The 14,640-nt window shown below is 32.7% G+C and overlaps 1 protein-coding gene across 2 annotated transcripts; it reads right to left on the bottom strand.

Moving 5' to 3' along the window:
* Positions 1 to 4,614: 4,614 nt before the first annotated feature.
* On the bottom strand, positions 4,615 to 10,454 carry LOC126844302 (enoyl-CoA delta isomerase 1, mitochondrial-like). 2 transcript variants are annotated; one of them, XM_050582402.1, is made up of 6 exons: positions 10,356 to 10,454; positions 9,557 to 9,681; positions 8,319 to 8,465; positions 5,725 to 5,843; positions 5,346 to 5,527; positions 4,615 to 5,257 (listed from the first exon to the last, which is right to left on the bottom strand). In XM_050582402.1, exons 1-6 carry the CDS (start codon positions 10,384 to 10,386, stop codon positions 5,100 to 5,102), a joined length of 762 nt encoding a protein of 253 aa, XP_050438359.1. In that variant the 5' UTR covers positions 10,387 to 10,454; the 3' UTR covers positions 4,615 to 5,099. The 2 variants fall into 2 exon arrangements, with proteins under 2 accessions (XP_050438359.1, XP_050438360.1); XM_050582403.1 differs by having other exon boundaries at positions 10,324 to 10,444.
* Between the last annotated feature and the right edge of the window lie 4,186 nt (positions 10,455 to 14,640).

Genomic DNA, 14,640 nt, shown 5'->3' on the forward strand with positions numbered 1-14,640 from the left:
TTGGTTTTTTCTTTGTTTTATAAGTTTAAAGTTTTGACGATTTTAATGTTATATTTACGTGTTAATTCAATGGGGGGAAATATGGTTTTATAGGAACTACTCAACCCTATCCTTAAACCTAATATCGCTTTAATAGTGGTTTAGATGTCTGGTCAAATTTTAAGTATAAAATATTTTGAAATTTCAAATAATACAAGTTAATATTCTTAAGTGTTAGAAATTAGGTTTTATGTACACTAAAACTACATATTGTAGTTTGAGCATTACTATAATTAATTTAATTAATCGATTTGTGTACGTTGAAAAAAACAAAACTGTTTACCAAAGCCGAGGGTGACAGTTTGCAGTAATAGCTTGCAGCTATTGTCTCGGCTGGGTTTTGGCCGTCGCGTCGTTAATCGAAATTATCCGTTGTTCGCCGCTTGACGATGAAACTGTTGTTGGTCTTATTGGCGGCTTACGACGCTGCGGCTATGCTCCGACAGGCCTTCCCTCCGTCGTCCGCCGACCGCAACGGATACCGTACTTTAGCCAATTGCGCCATCAGACTGTTGGCCACTGCACCCGATTCCGGGCGTAGGCCCTGGCCGGCGGCGTTCATCGCCGCAAGCCGTGCGATCGACGACGATTTCCGGTCTACGCTTTTGCGGTCCGCTTACCGACATCACAGACCGGTAGTTTCGCTGCACCGTTTCCACACGCAGTTGTTCGAGGTGAACGGGCTACACCTGTTGGTTCTGCCCGACGTCTATTTGATAGCGGCGCGAAACATCTCGGATCTGGTCGAGCACTTGGACACAATCAACGTCACCAGCATTTCGTGGCAGCCCACCGATACCATATTCATGACGCTGTTGATCGAGAGACCGGAAAATCTGTTTGCTAACACGCTTGGAACAGTGTTCCGGCGGATGTGGCGCGCCAACATTCTCAAGTCGGTATTGCTTGTTCCTAGCGCGGAGGCCAACGACTCGCGAGTGGACGTGCTGGCCTGGTTTCCGTTACAGATGGGTTGCGGTAAGTATCACCCGCCCAAGCTGGTAAACGAGTGTCGACGAGTACAGTATGACCGAGTGGACAGAGACGACGACGACAACGTCGACGTAGAAATACTACACAACGGTGACGCGGCCAAAACGTTTGAAGACCGCATACCGGTCACGTTCTTAAATAAAAGCTGCACGGTTAAGCTGGCGGGGTTTCACTGGCCGCCACTGGTGGTTTTATCACCGAAAACCCAAGCGCCCAGAGCGATGGTGTCCGGTATGGATGTCAAGCTGATGTATCTGTTGAGCCGCGTCGGCAAAGTAGATTTAAAGTTCAGGGAAGTCGACGTGAACCATCGGTGGGGTATGAAGTTGGCGAACGGCTCGTGGAACGGTGGCTTGGGCGCGATCAGTAAGCGCGAGGCCGACACAGTAATAGGCGGTGCCCTCTTGACCATCGAGCGTTTGTCCATGTTTTCGGCGGTGCCAACGTTGCAGATGCTCCGATTTCGTTTCTACGCGCCGCTGCCCATGAGACTTCCGTACTGGCAGAGCATGTTGAACGTTTTCTCGCCTAGTTTTTGGGTCACCTTGTTGGCCGTCTACTGTATCACTTCCACGCTGTTCTGGCTGTCCGACGCTTTCGTGATGTCCGAGAAACTCGCGGTCGCCGACCCCGGCCGCAGTCTCGTCGACGCTTGGGCAATACTGTGCAGCGTGCCCGCCAGCCGCCGTCGGTCCGTTTCCAGGTCGTCGAACACGATATTCCTTGCGTGGGTCGTGTACATGATGCACATTAGCGCCGTGTACTCGTCTATGCAGTTGATTTTGCTGTACAAGCCCATGTACGGACAGCCTTTGCAGACCATCGGCGACATCATCCGGTCCGGGCTGACCATTACCTCGGTGCCGGCGTATCAGCCGATCGGGCAACCGATGATCGAGGAGAACTTCAACTTGACCGCTTACGTTACGTACACGGACATGCAGAAAGCCGTGCAAAGGCTGCAGCAACAAAGGGACATTGTTATCCTGGACCCGGAGGAACACTTCGAATTGATGATGGCCAACAGTCATCAATCGCTGGACGACATCAAAACGGTGGAAGCGCCGCTCATAGTGTACGCCGTGGGCGTCTACACCCAGAAGGGCAGCCCGTTCCAGCGGATAATACGCAAAGCCGTGTCAATCGCTTACGAATCGGGCCTGTATAAGAAATGGCTGAACGACGAGATGTTGTCCGCGCGGACGGCCAAGAGGGCAAAAACGAACATCACGGCCAAAATGCTGACCGTCGACGAACTGCAAGGCGCGTTCATGATACTGTTGTGCGGCGCCGGTTTTGGTTTCATCGCGTTTGTTTGGGAACGTTTCAAAGCCAGATAAATAATATCAATGACAATTATTGCATGATTATAATAATAACGACGCAACACCTTATATCTCATTTTTGTCGGTTTTACAGGAGAGCAAAAAATTAAAGTTCACTATTGCCACCACGAACTAAGATACTATAACTAATATACCAAGTCTTAATAGTCGTTCCCCCCCCCCCGAAAATTTAAATAAAACAGTGTGGCCAACTTGATTTGGCAAAACAATGAGGTATGAGATGTTGCATGTAAGCGACGATTTATTAGTTTTAAAGTTTGATACGTTATACGCTATAGCTTAGTTTAACAGAAGATTGTATTATGTACATAAAATTTGAATTTATACTAACGTATTAACTGTTTTCATATCATTTACATATTTTTACACATCCTTATTTTCAGCAAAACTGTTTATTTCTTCAAACTTCAATTCATCCGGAAATTTTTAATAAAAAAGATTTAACAGTTTGACTGCATAATATTACTTTAGTAAATTTAGTATAATTTACTGTCAGTGCCTTACGGGTAATTTGGGGCATATGGATAAAATAATATAGGTACATTAGAATATATTATATTATTTAACCAATGCTCAGTGTTGGCCCGTTTGACGGTAGTCCACAGACTATAAGAAAACTATTCATATATTCTGTGGTACTTCTTAGTATTTTTATAATTATATGAAACAAAGGTCTTTGTTGTATTTTTATATTTATTATGTCTTGGACAATACCTGTAGTGCATTTAATTAAAATAACTGTCTGTTATAAAACTCAGGTTACTCAATGTTTGTGTCTCGAACATTTTATATTTTACCACTTCAAAACAGTGAAAAGTCCAAATCAATGAGTTAGGTATAATTTTCGGGAATTTTCCGATATGCTTTCTTGCCTTTGTCGTTCTTTTTCCAACGTGTAACTTCTTTTGCGTTCCAGCCGAACCCTTTCTTTCCACGTCTTCAACGTCCGTTTGAGCGTGTCCAGCAAATCCTTGCTCACCGCCACATGCGGTGTTTGAGCCACATGTGCAACGTTGTACTCACACGTGACCACAGCCCGCCTAAGCGCGTTCAACTGGGCATCTGTAATATCGGGTGCCTCCTTCGTGTCGTCGTACCGTCCACACTCTTCGACCAACGCGTGCTGCAAGGCCAACTGTATCGTTTGACTGCTTGACGGGACACAACAACCTTCGTCGGCCACAGCCAACGTATTAGCCACAACGTTCATCAGCAACGTCTGCGGTGTCAACCGCGGTCTGGACACGCAGGCAAGGGCCGATATCAGCTTTTCGGTAAGCGTGTCCGACTTGTTCAAGTCTTTGTTCGTCTTACGAGTGTTCATCGTGGCAATGCCTAGCGGTGTTGATGTGGCTGTGTTGATGGTATTTGTCAGACAAAGAAACTCTGACGCAGATACCAATATATAGGTTTAAATCAAAATTCGAAAATACTACATATTTTTTAACCATACATTGGTCTGTAAGCTTTTTTTTAAAATATAAACACCATAGCAATTAGTATTACTTTATTGTACAGCTGATGGTTTCGACGAAAAAACAATATACATAATTTGTCACAATTGCAAACATGATAGCGTAGAATAATTTCAAAGAGTCTCTAATACTAGTTAATAAACTATCAGCTTTGAAAATATTGTGTATTTTAAGAAAAGCCAATCGTAAAGTGCGTTTGTATCATTTATATTATGATACTTAGTAGGATAAAACTTTTGTTTTTTCAGTGTATATAATATAATCATACTATCATATATTATTATAAACGTAAAGCCATTTTAGTAATAAATAATTATTTTACCTACAGGAAAAGAAACGTAGAGTGATTAGATTTTAACATTTGGCCATTTTTAACATAATAACCAAAAACAAATGTTAAAAAGTGTAATATTTCAACACTTAAAGGGTGCAGGGGAAAAACCAGGAAAGTCACTTTTTAAAAATGACAATTTTGTTGTTATAAAATTCGTTTTGATACAAAACGAATGTGTTCTTTATTTTTAAGCTTTTCAAAAAGTCTTAAGTATTTTTTTAACATTTTAAAACATATTTTAGCGTTACTTAAACATGTTTTTGTTTGATTAGAAAAAAGTGACTTTCCTGGTTTTTCCCTGTACCCTTCACTTATTATGACACTAAAAATGTTTAAAAATCGACAATCAGCAGCTTGTAGACATACCCTTTCACACATAGTTTGGCGAATAGTTATTTGTGGTATAATAAATTACAAATTGACAATATTGTGTTATTTAATCAGTTTATTGTATCTCAAACTATAGTACAAATATATAGATTTTTGTTTTGTGCTTATGGCATTGTAATATGTAAATACTCTAATGTTGAGTTTCAGACATTTATATATATATATATATATTAAAATTAAGAAATATATGACTTAATAAATTATCAGAACATGAGCAAAAATTTGGATTGAAAATCTCTTAAGGTACAATACATATCAATAATATTGTATTTACTAAATGTTTGAATATTACATTCACTTAATTCCACTAAACAAGAGTGATATGGGGAGGGATATTTTCAACTAAATTTTTCATAGGGCTACAGCAACCCCTCCTACTTCTTCGGCAGACTACTGTAGACACTAAATAACTACACTATATTGTCGATACCTTTTCCCGACCAATTTTATAATTACACTTTTATACATTTCACAAATTTTCACCCTTAAACTAAACAATTGTCTGAATTTTAAACTAGAATTTTATTTTTTTAAGGACTGTAAATAAAGGCCTATACTCTTTTGAACGCGTGACGATTGCATATAGTCCATGATAAATTCAAGGTCTTCGTTTTTGTTATCAAGTAACCACTGGACGGTCGGTCGACGGATCATTTCTTTGGTGCTTCGGAACGCCCATTCTATAAAAAATAAAAATCCAAATTAGAGAAAAGAAACCCATCAACAAAAATAGATCATCATAGTTAACATTGTACTGTTGTCCCTCACGTGATATATTTTTAAATCTATTCAAGAAATCCACTCCTTTGGCGAGGGCACTATCGCGGTCGGGCGCACTGTCGTCGATCAGACCTATTTTCAACGCTTCTTGGGCGGTGTACATTTTACCAGTGGCCAAAGAAATCTCTGTATTCCTTTGGCCGATCACCGCGATCATGGTATCCATAAACCTTAAGAAAAATAGAAAATCGTATGTGTATGATATTAATTAGAAAAAATCTGCATGTTTTTGGTTTTGACGTCACACAGCTGTTGCCTTGTGTACAATGTATGAAATGTGACCATAAGTGCAACCACATGAGCCTATGGGATTGTAAACGGGGTCGCAATTTATAGCAGCTGTTTGTGAGTGCACAATTATTATTACCATTTCGGAGCAACGATTCCAAGCTGCGTTTCGTTGAGTCCAATAGTGTATTTGGGTTCGACCATCACCCTGTAGTCGCAACTCATAGCCAACAGGCAACCTCCCGCTGGACTGTGACCCTATGCAAACAATTTAGGTATTTAATTTATAAAATATGACTTTCTCTAAACGAAGACACCAAAAAATGATACAAAGCAGCAAACGTCTTAGAAGTATTTAAGTTTTGTATAATATTTATGGAAATATTGTACATTTTATATAATACTTAACATTTTGTAAAACATGTTTTTAAGACTTTAAATTTCTGATCAAAAAAGTACGTAAAACAGGTTTCTATATCAATTGAAAAATTACTTTCATTATGAACTTTGATCACAGTCGCGAGGACCCTTAAAACATCACCGAAGCCAAGTATTTTTTAACAATGATATTCAGTCTCTAATATCGTATTGATCCGAACCAAATAATGTTTTTATTTATATAAGTCAAACAATTTATGTAAAATTTCTATTTTAAAACAAAAAATTCTGTTGACGATTTTGGTGCAATGGTGTATTTTGTTGTCTCAATTTGTTTTTCATACGAGATCAAATAATAAATATAATAACAAATTTAGATTTAGAAAATTAAAAAATACGAATTCATATACATAGAACATTCAATATTTTAATTATTTAATAAGAACCCCCTCTTACTCCCCTCCTCCCTCTCAGTAATGGGTAAGTATAATTAATAGCAAAATTAATCCGCGTGAAAATGTTTTGATTGGAAAAAAATAATTGTAATTTATCCTATAGAAATGACTATGATAGTCTGACAAAAATAAATGGCAATCAACAATGTATCCACATCACTGTATTAATAAGTATACATTATGGTTCAAACTCTAAATTAAGATTTTTTCGAAAATTTTCCAATCTTTACTTCTGCAGTAAGCAGAGATCACTACGTGGAGTTGAAGACCAAGATAATATATATAAACACTTTTAAACTTAAAAGACTTTTAAAACTGTAGTTTATAATAAAACACACATGAACAATTTAATATATATAATTATACTATTTACTGACACAGCATTACTGACTATGATCTAGCATAAGTAACTGACGATTGTGGCTAATTAAAAGACGATTTATATAGTAATGTGTAAATTAGTGAATGACGTTAACACAAAAAACTAAGAAGGCTTAATAACAAATACAAAGGTAGCTAGACGTGTTTAAGTCCTATGATGTCATTTAGTTAATCACGTCATCCTGCACACTATTATATATCTACAAAATAATAATATATATATATATATATATATATATATAAACTAATATAATATAATATAATACGTTAACATAAATTAATCGACACTAGTTGGCGTCAATACCTAATCTGTAATTATAACAGTTATATTCCGTAGGTAAAAAAAAAGTACCGGGCTGATATACACAAGAATGCTACCTGTGTGGGCCACGGCGTATACCGTTTATCGGTATTACTACAAAAAAAAAAAAGGTGTAGGTTATGCATTGTAATAAATTGAAATGCGAATGTTTTAAATTAAAATTTTATTTCATGATAATGATCCAATGCACTGATCGGTTTTCGTCTGAACTCGGAGGAATTAATCAAACGTAATGCGCGTTACGAAATTGCTTTTAAAATTTTAATAGCAAATAAAAAAAGGCCGTGAAAAATGTATACTAATTTACACATCTTTAGAGGACGTCATACCCGTTCAAAATAATCGTAAAAAAGTGTACACTCATCAGAGTATAACACTTATAACTTACTAACTTATAACCAAGTAACTTGCAAAATCTATAAAACGTTAGACTTCAGATGTAAATTGTATCCATATATTTTTTGCCGTGCTAAAATTCGTGCTGGTCCTAAACTGAATAATCAATATTAATATGTATGTTTGTTTGTTTAACAAATTAAAAACGACGATTAGTAGTATTTTTATGGTCGACTAATCAAGGTAGTTTACGCTTAAAGGCATAACCGCTCAACAACAACGTTGAAATATAATAAATGAAAATGTTAAAAATTATAATATGCCGCGTATTTTTTTTTTTAAACACATCCCATTAACGCTAGCCGAATAAATAATTATAGTAATTTTTATGAAACGTTCTAAGAATATAATTTACTTATTTTTATTTTGCTTTTAGATTCCCGGTAGTTGTTAGTGCCCTTAAACTTAAATTATAATGGTAAAGTGCGTTTAATAAAATCACTCTACATAATAGCTATTGTCCGAGAGATGGAATGTAATATTTTAATGTTTTTTTTTTTAATCTTTCTTTTCCTCTTTCTTCTTTTCTTTCACCTTCATCTCAACTATTTGGTGCCGGCCACCCTTGTCCTAAACAGTAGACTTTTACTTTAGACTTCACATACACAAGCAGTCTTCATATCAATTACAATCGCACCTATTTTTTTTTTTTTAATTTTGATTGGAGTAAGTTAGTAAAACTTATCGAATCTAGTATTTTTTACAACGATTAATTAATAATCATCTGATTTAATTAAGTAACAACAATCAATCGAGTTAATTTCGCTATACTAAAGGCGTTAAAACAAAAATAATAATTACATTTATAACAGCTGCCGTCGGAAAAGGTGTTAAATAAAGTTCTATCCACGTTTCTTGTAAGGTTGACCAGAATTTTGCTAACCTTGTAGGATCGGGTTCGTGAAACTCTTTCAAATCCAAACCGGCAGAAAATACATTTTTCAAACCCTAAAAAAAATTACACTACGGTCACATTATTTACATAAAATCAACTGAGAAGATCAAACATGCAAAGTATCTACAATATTTTGACAATAATTTTACATATGACTATATGGACCATGATTGATAAGTTAAGTTCAAAGTAAATAAATAATTAGCATAAATTAGCTACTATCTATGTTATATCTACAATTTTAATAAGCAATTTAACATTTTCGAAATTCATATGACAAATTTTAATGCATAGAGCTTTCTTAACACTTAATTTAAAATTCGTATACCCATTATTACCTTAAGAATGGTGTTTTTTTATAATCATTTGACTGTGATTTAAATTACCTTATCTATCAATAGATAGTAAAATTATTCTATTCAAATAATTAATCCCTAAAATTTCAGATCTCTAGCATTACTCTAAGTACTCTGTGAATTTGTATTATGTTTGCATCGAAAAAACATCGAATATTAAAAATTAAAATTAATCATAGTAAACATTTTATTTTGAAAAATATCTGAAATGTTTTCTATTTATATACTATAAAAGATATAGGTATATACGACACTTCAAAATCACTCTCTTGATATTTTATAATTAAAATAATAAAATGTGTTTTTATCAAAATAAAATTATTAAACAGAAACTAAAAAAACTAATAACTCGCCAAAAAATTGTTTATCACAAAATCAAAAAAAATGATTTTCAAGTGCCATATTTTAGCTTTAAAAATCTTTTTTCAAATTAAAAAAAAAAGGTAATTTTAGAGATTTAATTTTTTGAATAGGCTAATATCGATTAAAAGCCGTAGGAAAAATAAAAATAAACAATTACAAATATATTGTTTTTTTTAAATATGAAAAATATGCGTAGCGCTTTAATTGTATGTATAAATTGATAAAAATTGACTTCTATCTCTCTAAAAGTGATTTTAAGTAAATACATCTAAGAGCATGCGGTTCTGCTGAATTGCGTTTTAAACAATTTTTCTTTTTGTTATTTATCATTAGATTTTCTAATATAGATAGTAGACGCTATTTTTTTTAACACGACACACAAAACGAAAACACATCACTAAAAAAAAACAAAATGAATTACATACCGAAGTTAATATCATTCCTCGGACGTTTTCATTTTTGAGTTTTTTTATTTGATCACGTAGACTTTCTAAAAATTCCAAGTTCAGAGTATTCACAGGAAGTTTGTTGAGAGTCACCGTGGCTATGCCTAAAACGATAAAAAATATTGTTAATAATTACCATAATACAGGGTGATCAATTTAACGTATGTAAAACACTGTTTCTTTAAAAATAATTGCAGTTTTGTAACTTTTCTTTTTGAAAATATTTTTGTTTGTGTTATTTTAAAATATTAGACTGAATTCAAATTTTTACATTTTGTAATTATTTCCTTAAGCTCTATCAACTTATAAACTCAAACGGTATAACGTATAAATTTAATAAACTTTTTAAATTAAGAATACAATTTTTGTTGAAAAATGTTTAACTGGACGATACTTTTAAAGTTATCAAAGTTTTAAGTTTAGGACGGGACAAGGGGGGTGTATAGTATAATTTTTATCTGCTCTATTTTTCAACCGCAAATTTAATAACACTTATAGTAATTACACAAAACTGGTTATCGACCAGTCGAAAATGTCATTAAATCATTATTAATTTAAAAGTTAAACAAATATATAAGTTACAGTTTAGGTTTTAAAAGTTAATAGATCTCTAGAAAAAAATAAAAAAGGTTGAAAATTTAAACATTGCCTAATATTGTAGACAAACATAAGCAAAAATTTTTTCAAAAAGAAAAACTACAAAACTGCAATGACTCAAAATGAGTGTCATACAATAAATTTATCACCTTGTAAATAAATGACAATAACAATAATTTACCGGTTTTTTCATCAACGACCGTCAAAAACATTTATATTGAGTACTATATACGTCTACGTTATGCATATAATCGACGTGTTTGTGATAACTGCAGCTAGAATAAAGTACTTACTATATATATATATATATTACAATGCACGGTACATCGCTGTACAAATACCCCTCTTAAATGTTAGTCGATGCCGCTTGAACCGAAATGATGGTATATCTATATTTTATACAATTTTATAATTGAAGATTTGTGTCAAATATTTAAGTATTACCTATTATAATTATTTGTTGTTTTACTGACGACCTAAAGATATTTATGTCTATAAAAGATTATGTGACGATTGTATTAAAATACAACCTGATTTAAATAAACATAACGAATGGTACACAATGTTAATGGTTAAGATATAAACATACTGATTATAATGTTAAATACCTAGGTGTTTGGTTATCCAGTGACTTAACTTTTTCAGAACATAATATTACACAAATGTAAAAAAATATTAACATATTGACGTTACAAAATGTATAGTTCTATTATTCTATATTATGGTTAGGTCAATTTTTGAATATGCTTTTATTTTATGGTCTACTTAAATGAAATCAACAAAAAATCCAGAAACGGTTCCTAATCTTTATACATTTTAAAGAAAATCAAGCCAATTCAACACTTCTAGAAGGAATTTAAATGATATACTTGGGATGTATACATTTCTAAATAATATGACATATTATACTGTCCTGAGGTATTAAGTTTATTTCTATTTAATGTACCAAATTGTAATTGATGATCCCATACACAATTTTATATATCAACATAAAGAAAACGCGTAGTTTTTTCATTAATAAATGTATAAATAAATATAGATATTAATAGAACACTTAATTAACTATAGTCTGTACTTTGTAACTTTAATACTTAAAGGTTGTCCTGATATAAGAGTCATGAAATTATAATTATTTTTATTCAAAAATAATAAACACGTTTAAAATTCTAATAACAAAACGGTCGTCCGTTAAGTAGATTTATGACCATGTTTGATTGTGAATTTATTTATAATTATAATACGCACATTCATACATATTTACAATGTACAGTAAGTACTAAGTTCATGATAATACATTTTATTTGCACCTAAATGTTTTTAATAATGCAAAATCATAAGAAATACTGTAAATTTAATTGCTGCATTTTTTATTTTAATGACTCGTTAAGAAAACTAGGTTTGATAAAAAAAAACTCGATTAATATGTATAATAATGAACATCATATGTTATACGAGCGATAGGTATTTTGATATGGAAATAATTAAATATATAGTAAATTCGTGTACCAGACGAGATATAATCAAGGTTATCACAATTAAAAAGAAACCCAATTATATTTTCTACGAGTACGTTGGCACAAAAAGGAGAAATATAAAACTTTTTTTGTTTTACAAGTTTTATCGGTTTCACAATTATGAGTTTTTTTTGGTCAATACCTAAACCAACTTTACTTTTAAGTTTAAAATAAACATCATGGTTCTAATAATGACTCAAAATTTTATAAATTTCATTATATTTTTTTACTATATCAATGTCAATGTTTCAAACAATTTTTCTGACACATCATAATCAATATTATGAAAAAAAAAACTCTTAAATTACAATTGTTCAGTGATTATGCATGTGTTATGTCTGTGGCCTTTGTAGACTTGGTAACACAAAAGGTTGAAGATGGAAATGGTTTATTTTAAAGAAAAGAATACTTGCAATAATAAAAAATAAGGTGAGATATGTATTTTACACGTTTAAAGTTAACACACAAACAGTAAATAAGTGTCGTCTTTCAGGTGAGTTGAGCATCAAGCAGATAGATCACTTCTGAATTCGCATGGCAAATCGGCTGGTATTTACGCACAATTGTCATCCGGGTAGATGGAAGGAGTCGATGTCGTCCCCGCATTGATTGACCTTTTGGCGGTGTGCAATCTTCAATCTATGTGGAATCTGGGTTTATGGCGATTTCGCTATTTGGCAAGCTGTCCACTACAATTCGCGGAACATTGTCGGATACATATAATTTATACAACATTTAATGTGTTTTTGCACATTTTCGCAATCTCCAGTTGTGACATAGCATACGGTTTTTACAATTGTATAAAATAAATTGAATTGTTATTCATCATTTATAGTGTTGTTAACTTTTAGTTAAATATAAAGTAGAAAGGAACCCATTTAGGTTGTACATAATATATTATTAACAGTCAGGGTGAAATCGACTTAAGTATTATAATATTGGTTAATCTTAGCTGATTTTTAGCAGCCATAACACATGGAATGACCCTTAAGATCAAATATTGTATTATATTATATAGGAGTTTACAATCTCCGTTTATTATAAGTATTCACCACGTGCGTTCTTCATAGAATTACCATAGAATTATTATTATAATATATTTTATTTAATCACTCATACCTACAAATTATACATTTTAATACATTTTTATAAAGACAGTTTTTTAGAACCATTACATTTATATTTATAAATATATTATTCCAAAAGTGTCGACTATCCTCAAAAAATTATTACAACAACATTGTGTAATGACCGTTTTGTCGAGAATGGGTACTAAATCTGTAATAATTATTCGACGACAAAAGTTGTGCAAAGCTTCAATAACACTTCCAGACCCAATATATTTTTATCAATACAGCATTTTATAATAATATAGTATACAATACTATTATTTCATTATACCATTCATAGCATAATTGTTTATATCGAATATTTTATTTTTAAGGTATTTGCATTTAGTATTGAATACATTTAAATAAGTACTTATAGTATTTTTTCAAACCTCTTATATAATATAACTTGTATTTCAAAATTCCAAACGGTTAAAAGTAGAAATCAACTTTTTTTTGTGACAAACTATGTTTATTTTGTTTAGGAAGATGTTCTTACTTCTTGCATATTTTCACGATGGTACAGAAAGCAAATATATTAACTTATATGTGTAATGTGCTGATAATGTTTAGATTGATGCTTACCAAAAAAAAAAATTGCATTATCGTAGATACCAAACTTACAAAAGCTGCCTACTGATAAGAGAAAACATTTTATTTAACAGAAAACAGTTTTGACATTAAAACATCGCCAAAATGGTTTCGAGAAAAAACCAATTCTAATTCTTTGAATGCCATAATTTAAATGCCAGCTGCAGCACAAACGAAGTTCTTCCATTTAGGACCAGTTTATTTGGAAGAATTATATTATTCTAAAATGTTTAATATAGTAAAACGAAATTTGATTTTTCGTTGGTTAGGCTGTCTTTATACTATCGTTTCAATGACACGATCGTTCAAATTTTCATGTGAAAAAGTAAAATCAGGTGATAAGGGGTGATTGATAAGAGATACGGATAACAACCGTATAAAAGTCACTGCCAGTGCGTTTTTTTACCATCTGTAAAATTGATTGACAATAATAAATATTATATAATAAGCATTCTGTTTAATTTATCCAAATTTTTTTCTTAATTTTTATGAATTTTAAATTTAGAGTCTAATTATTAAAGCGAAAGTCCTACTCGTATATGTTTAACATAATGGACAGTTATTGTTAAGACTCTTGTTGGCTATAACAAAACTGGTAGTTTTCATACAAATTTTAGCTGCAATCGCACTAGGCCACTAATTTAGTAGAGTGGGTAATTGATTTATTAACTACTAAACGTTTAGTAGCTGAAAAGAGTTCAGACAGATTATTTTAGTAAATTAGTAGTAGATGTGCTGTGCAGTGTGCTGTGGTACTGGAAGAATGTATTTTAATATGAAAAATCTCCAAAAAAATTAAATAAAGGAATACAATTTATTGCAACTGCTATTTTAGAAGAGGTGGAGCTTTTTGAATATGAACTTAATGAAAAGGCATAGCGAATATGGACCAGAAAATGGGTCCAGAGAAGGGATTCATTGGGAGCTACAAATGATATTATTAGAGAACTGGAACTTGAAGACCACGAAACATTTTCGCAATGCTGAGAATGACTGGAAGTTGTTTTAATTTTCTGTTAAAAAAAAATGCAACCACAAATTCAACTAATACACTTGACCAAAGAAACGCGTTCGGACCTATTTTGGTGGCCTATTTAGTTATTAGACAAAAGAGCGGAGAACTTTTCTAAACTACTCGACTAAACTGGTTTGTTCATACACGATTATTTATCAAAATACCCGCCACCCGACTAAATTACTGGCCTAGTGTGTGACTACTACAACTAGATGGCGCGGCCGTACACCCACCACA

Source organism: Adelges cooleyi, unplaced genomic scaffold, assembly GCF_023614345.1.
Source record: "Adelges cooleyi isolate 19-005CV unplaced genomic scaffold, UGA_ACOO_1.1 ACOO_flye_CR_arks_rails_tigmint_CR_PRNA_651, whole genome shotgun sequence".
In the NCBI taxonomy this organism is placed as follows: Eukaryota; Metazoa; Arthropoda; class Insecta; order Hemiptera; family Adelgidae; genus Adelges; species Adelges cooleyi.

Bases quoted from the DNA above. Each gene is read 5' to 3' on its own strand.
- LOC126844302 (XM_050582402.1), bottom strand. From the start codon at position 10,386: ATGTTTTTGACGGTCGTTGATGAAAAAACCG. The intron at 8,466-9,556 runs GTATGTAATTCA...AATTTTTTTTAG, and splicing joins GAGGAATGATATTAACTTCG to GGTTTGAAAAATGTATTTTC. The intron at 5,528-5,724 runs GTAATAATAATT...ATTTTTCTTAAG, and splicing joins GGAATCGTTGCTCCGAAATG to GTTTATGGATACCATGATCG.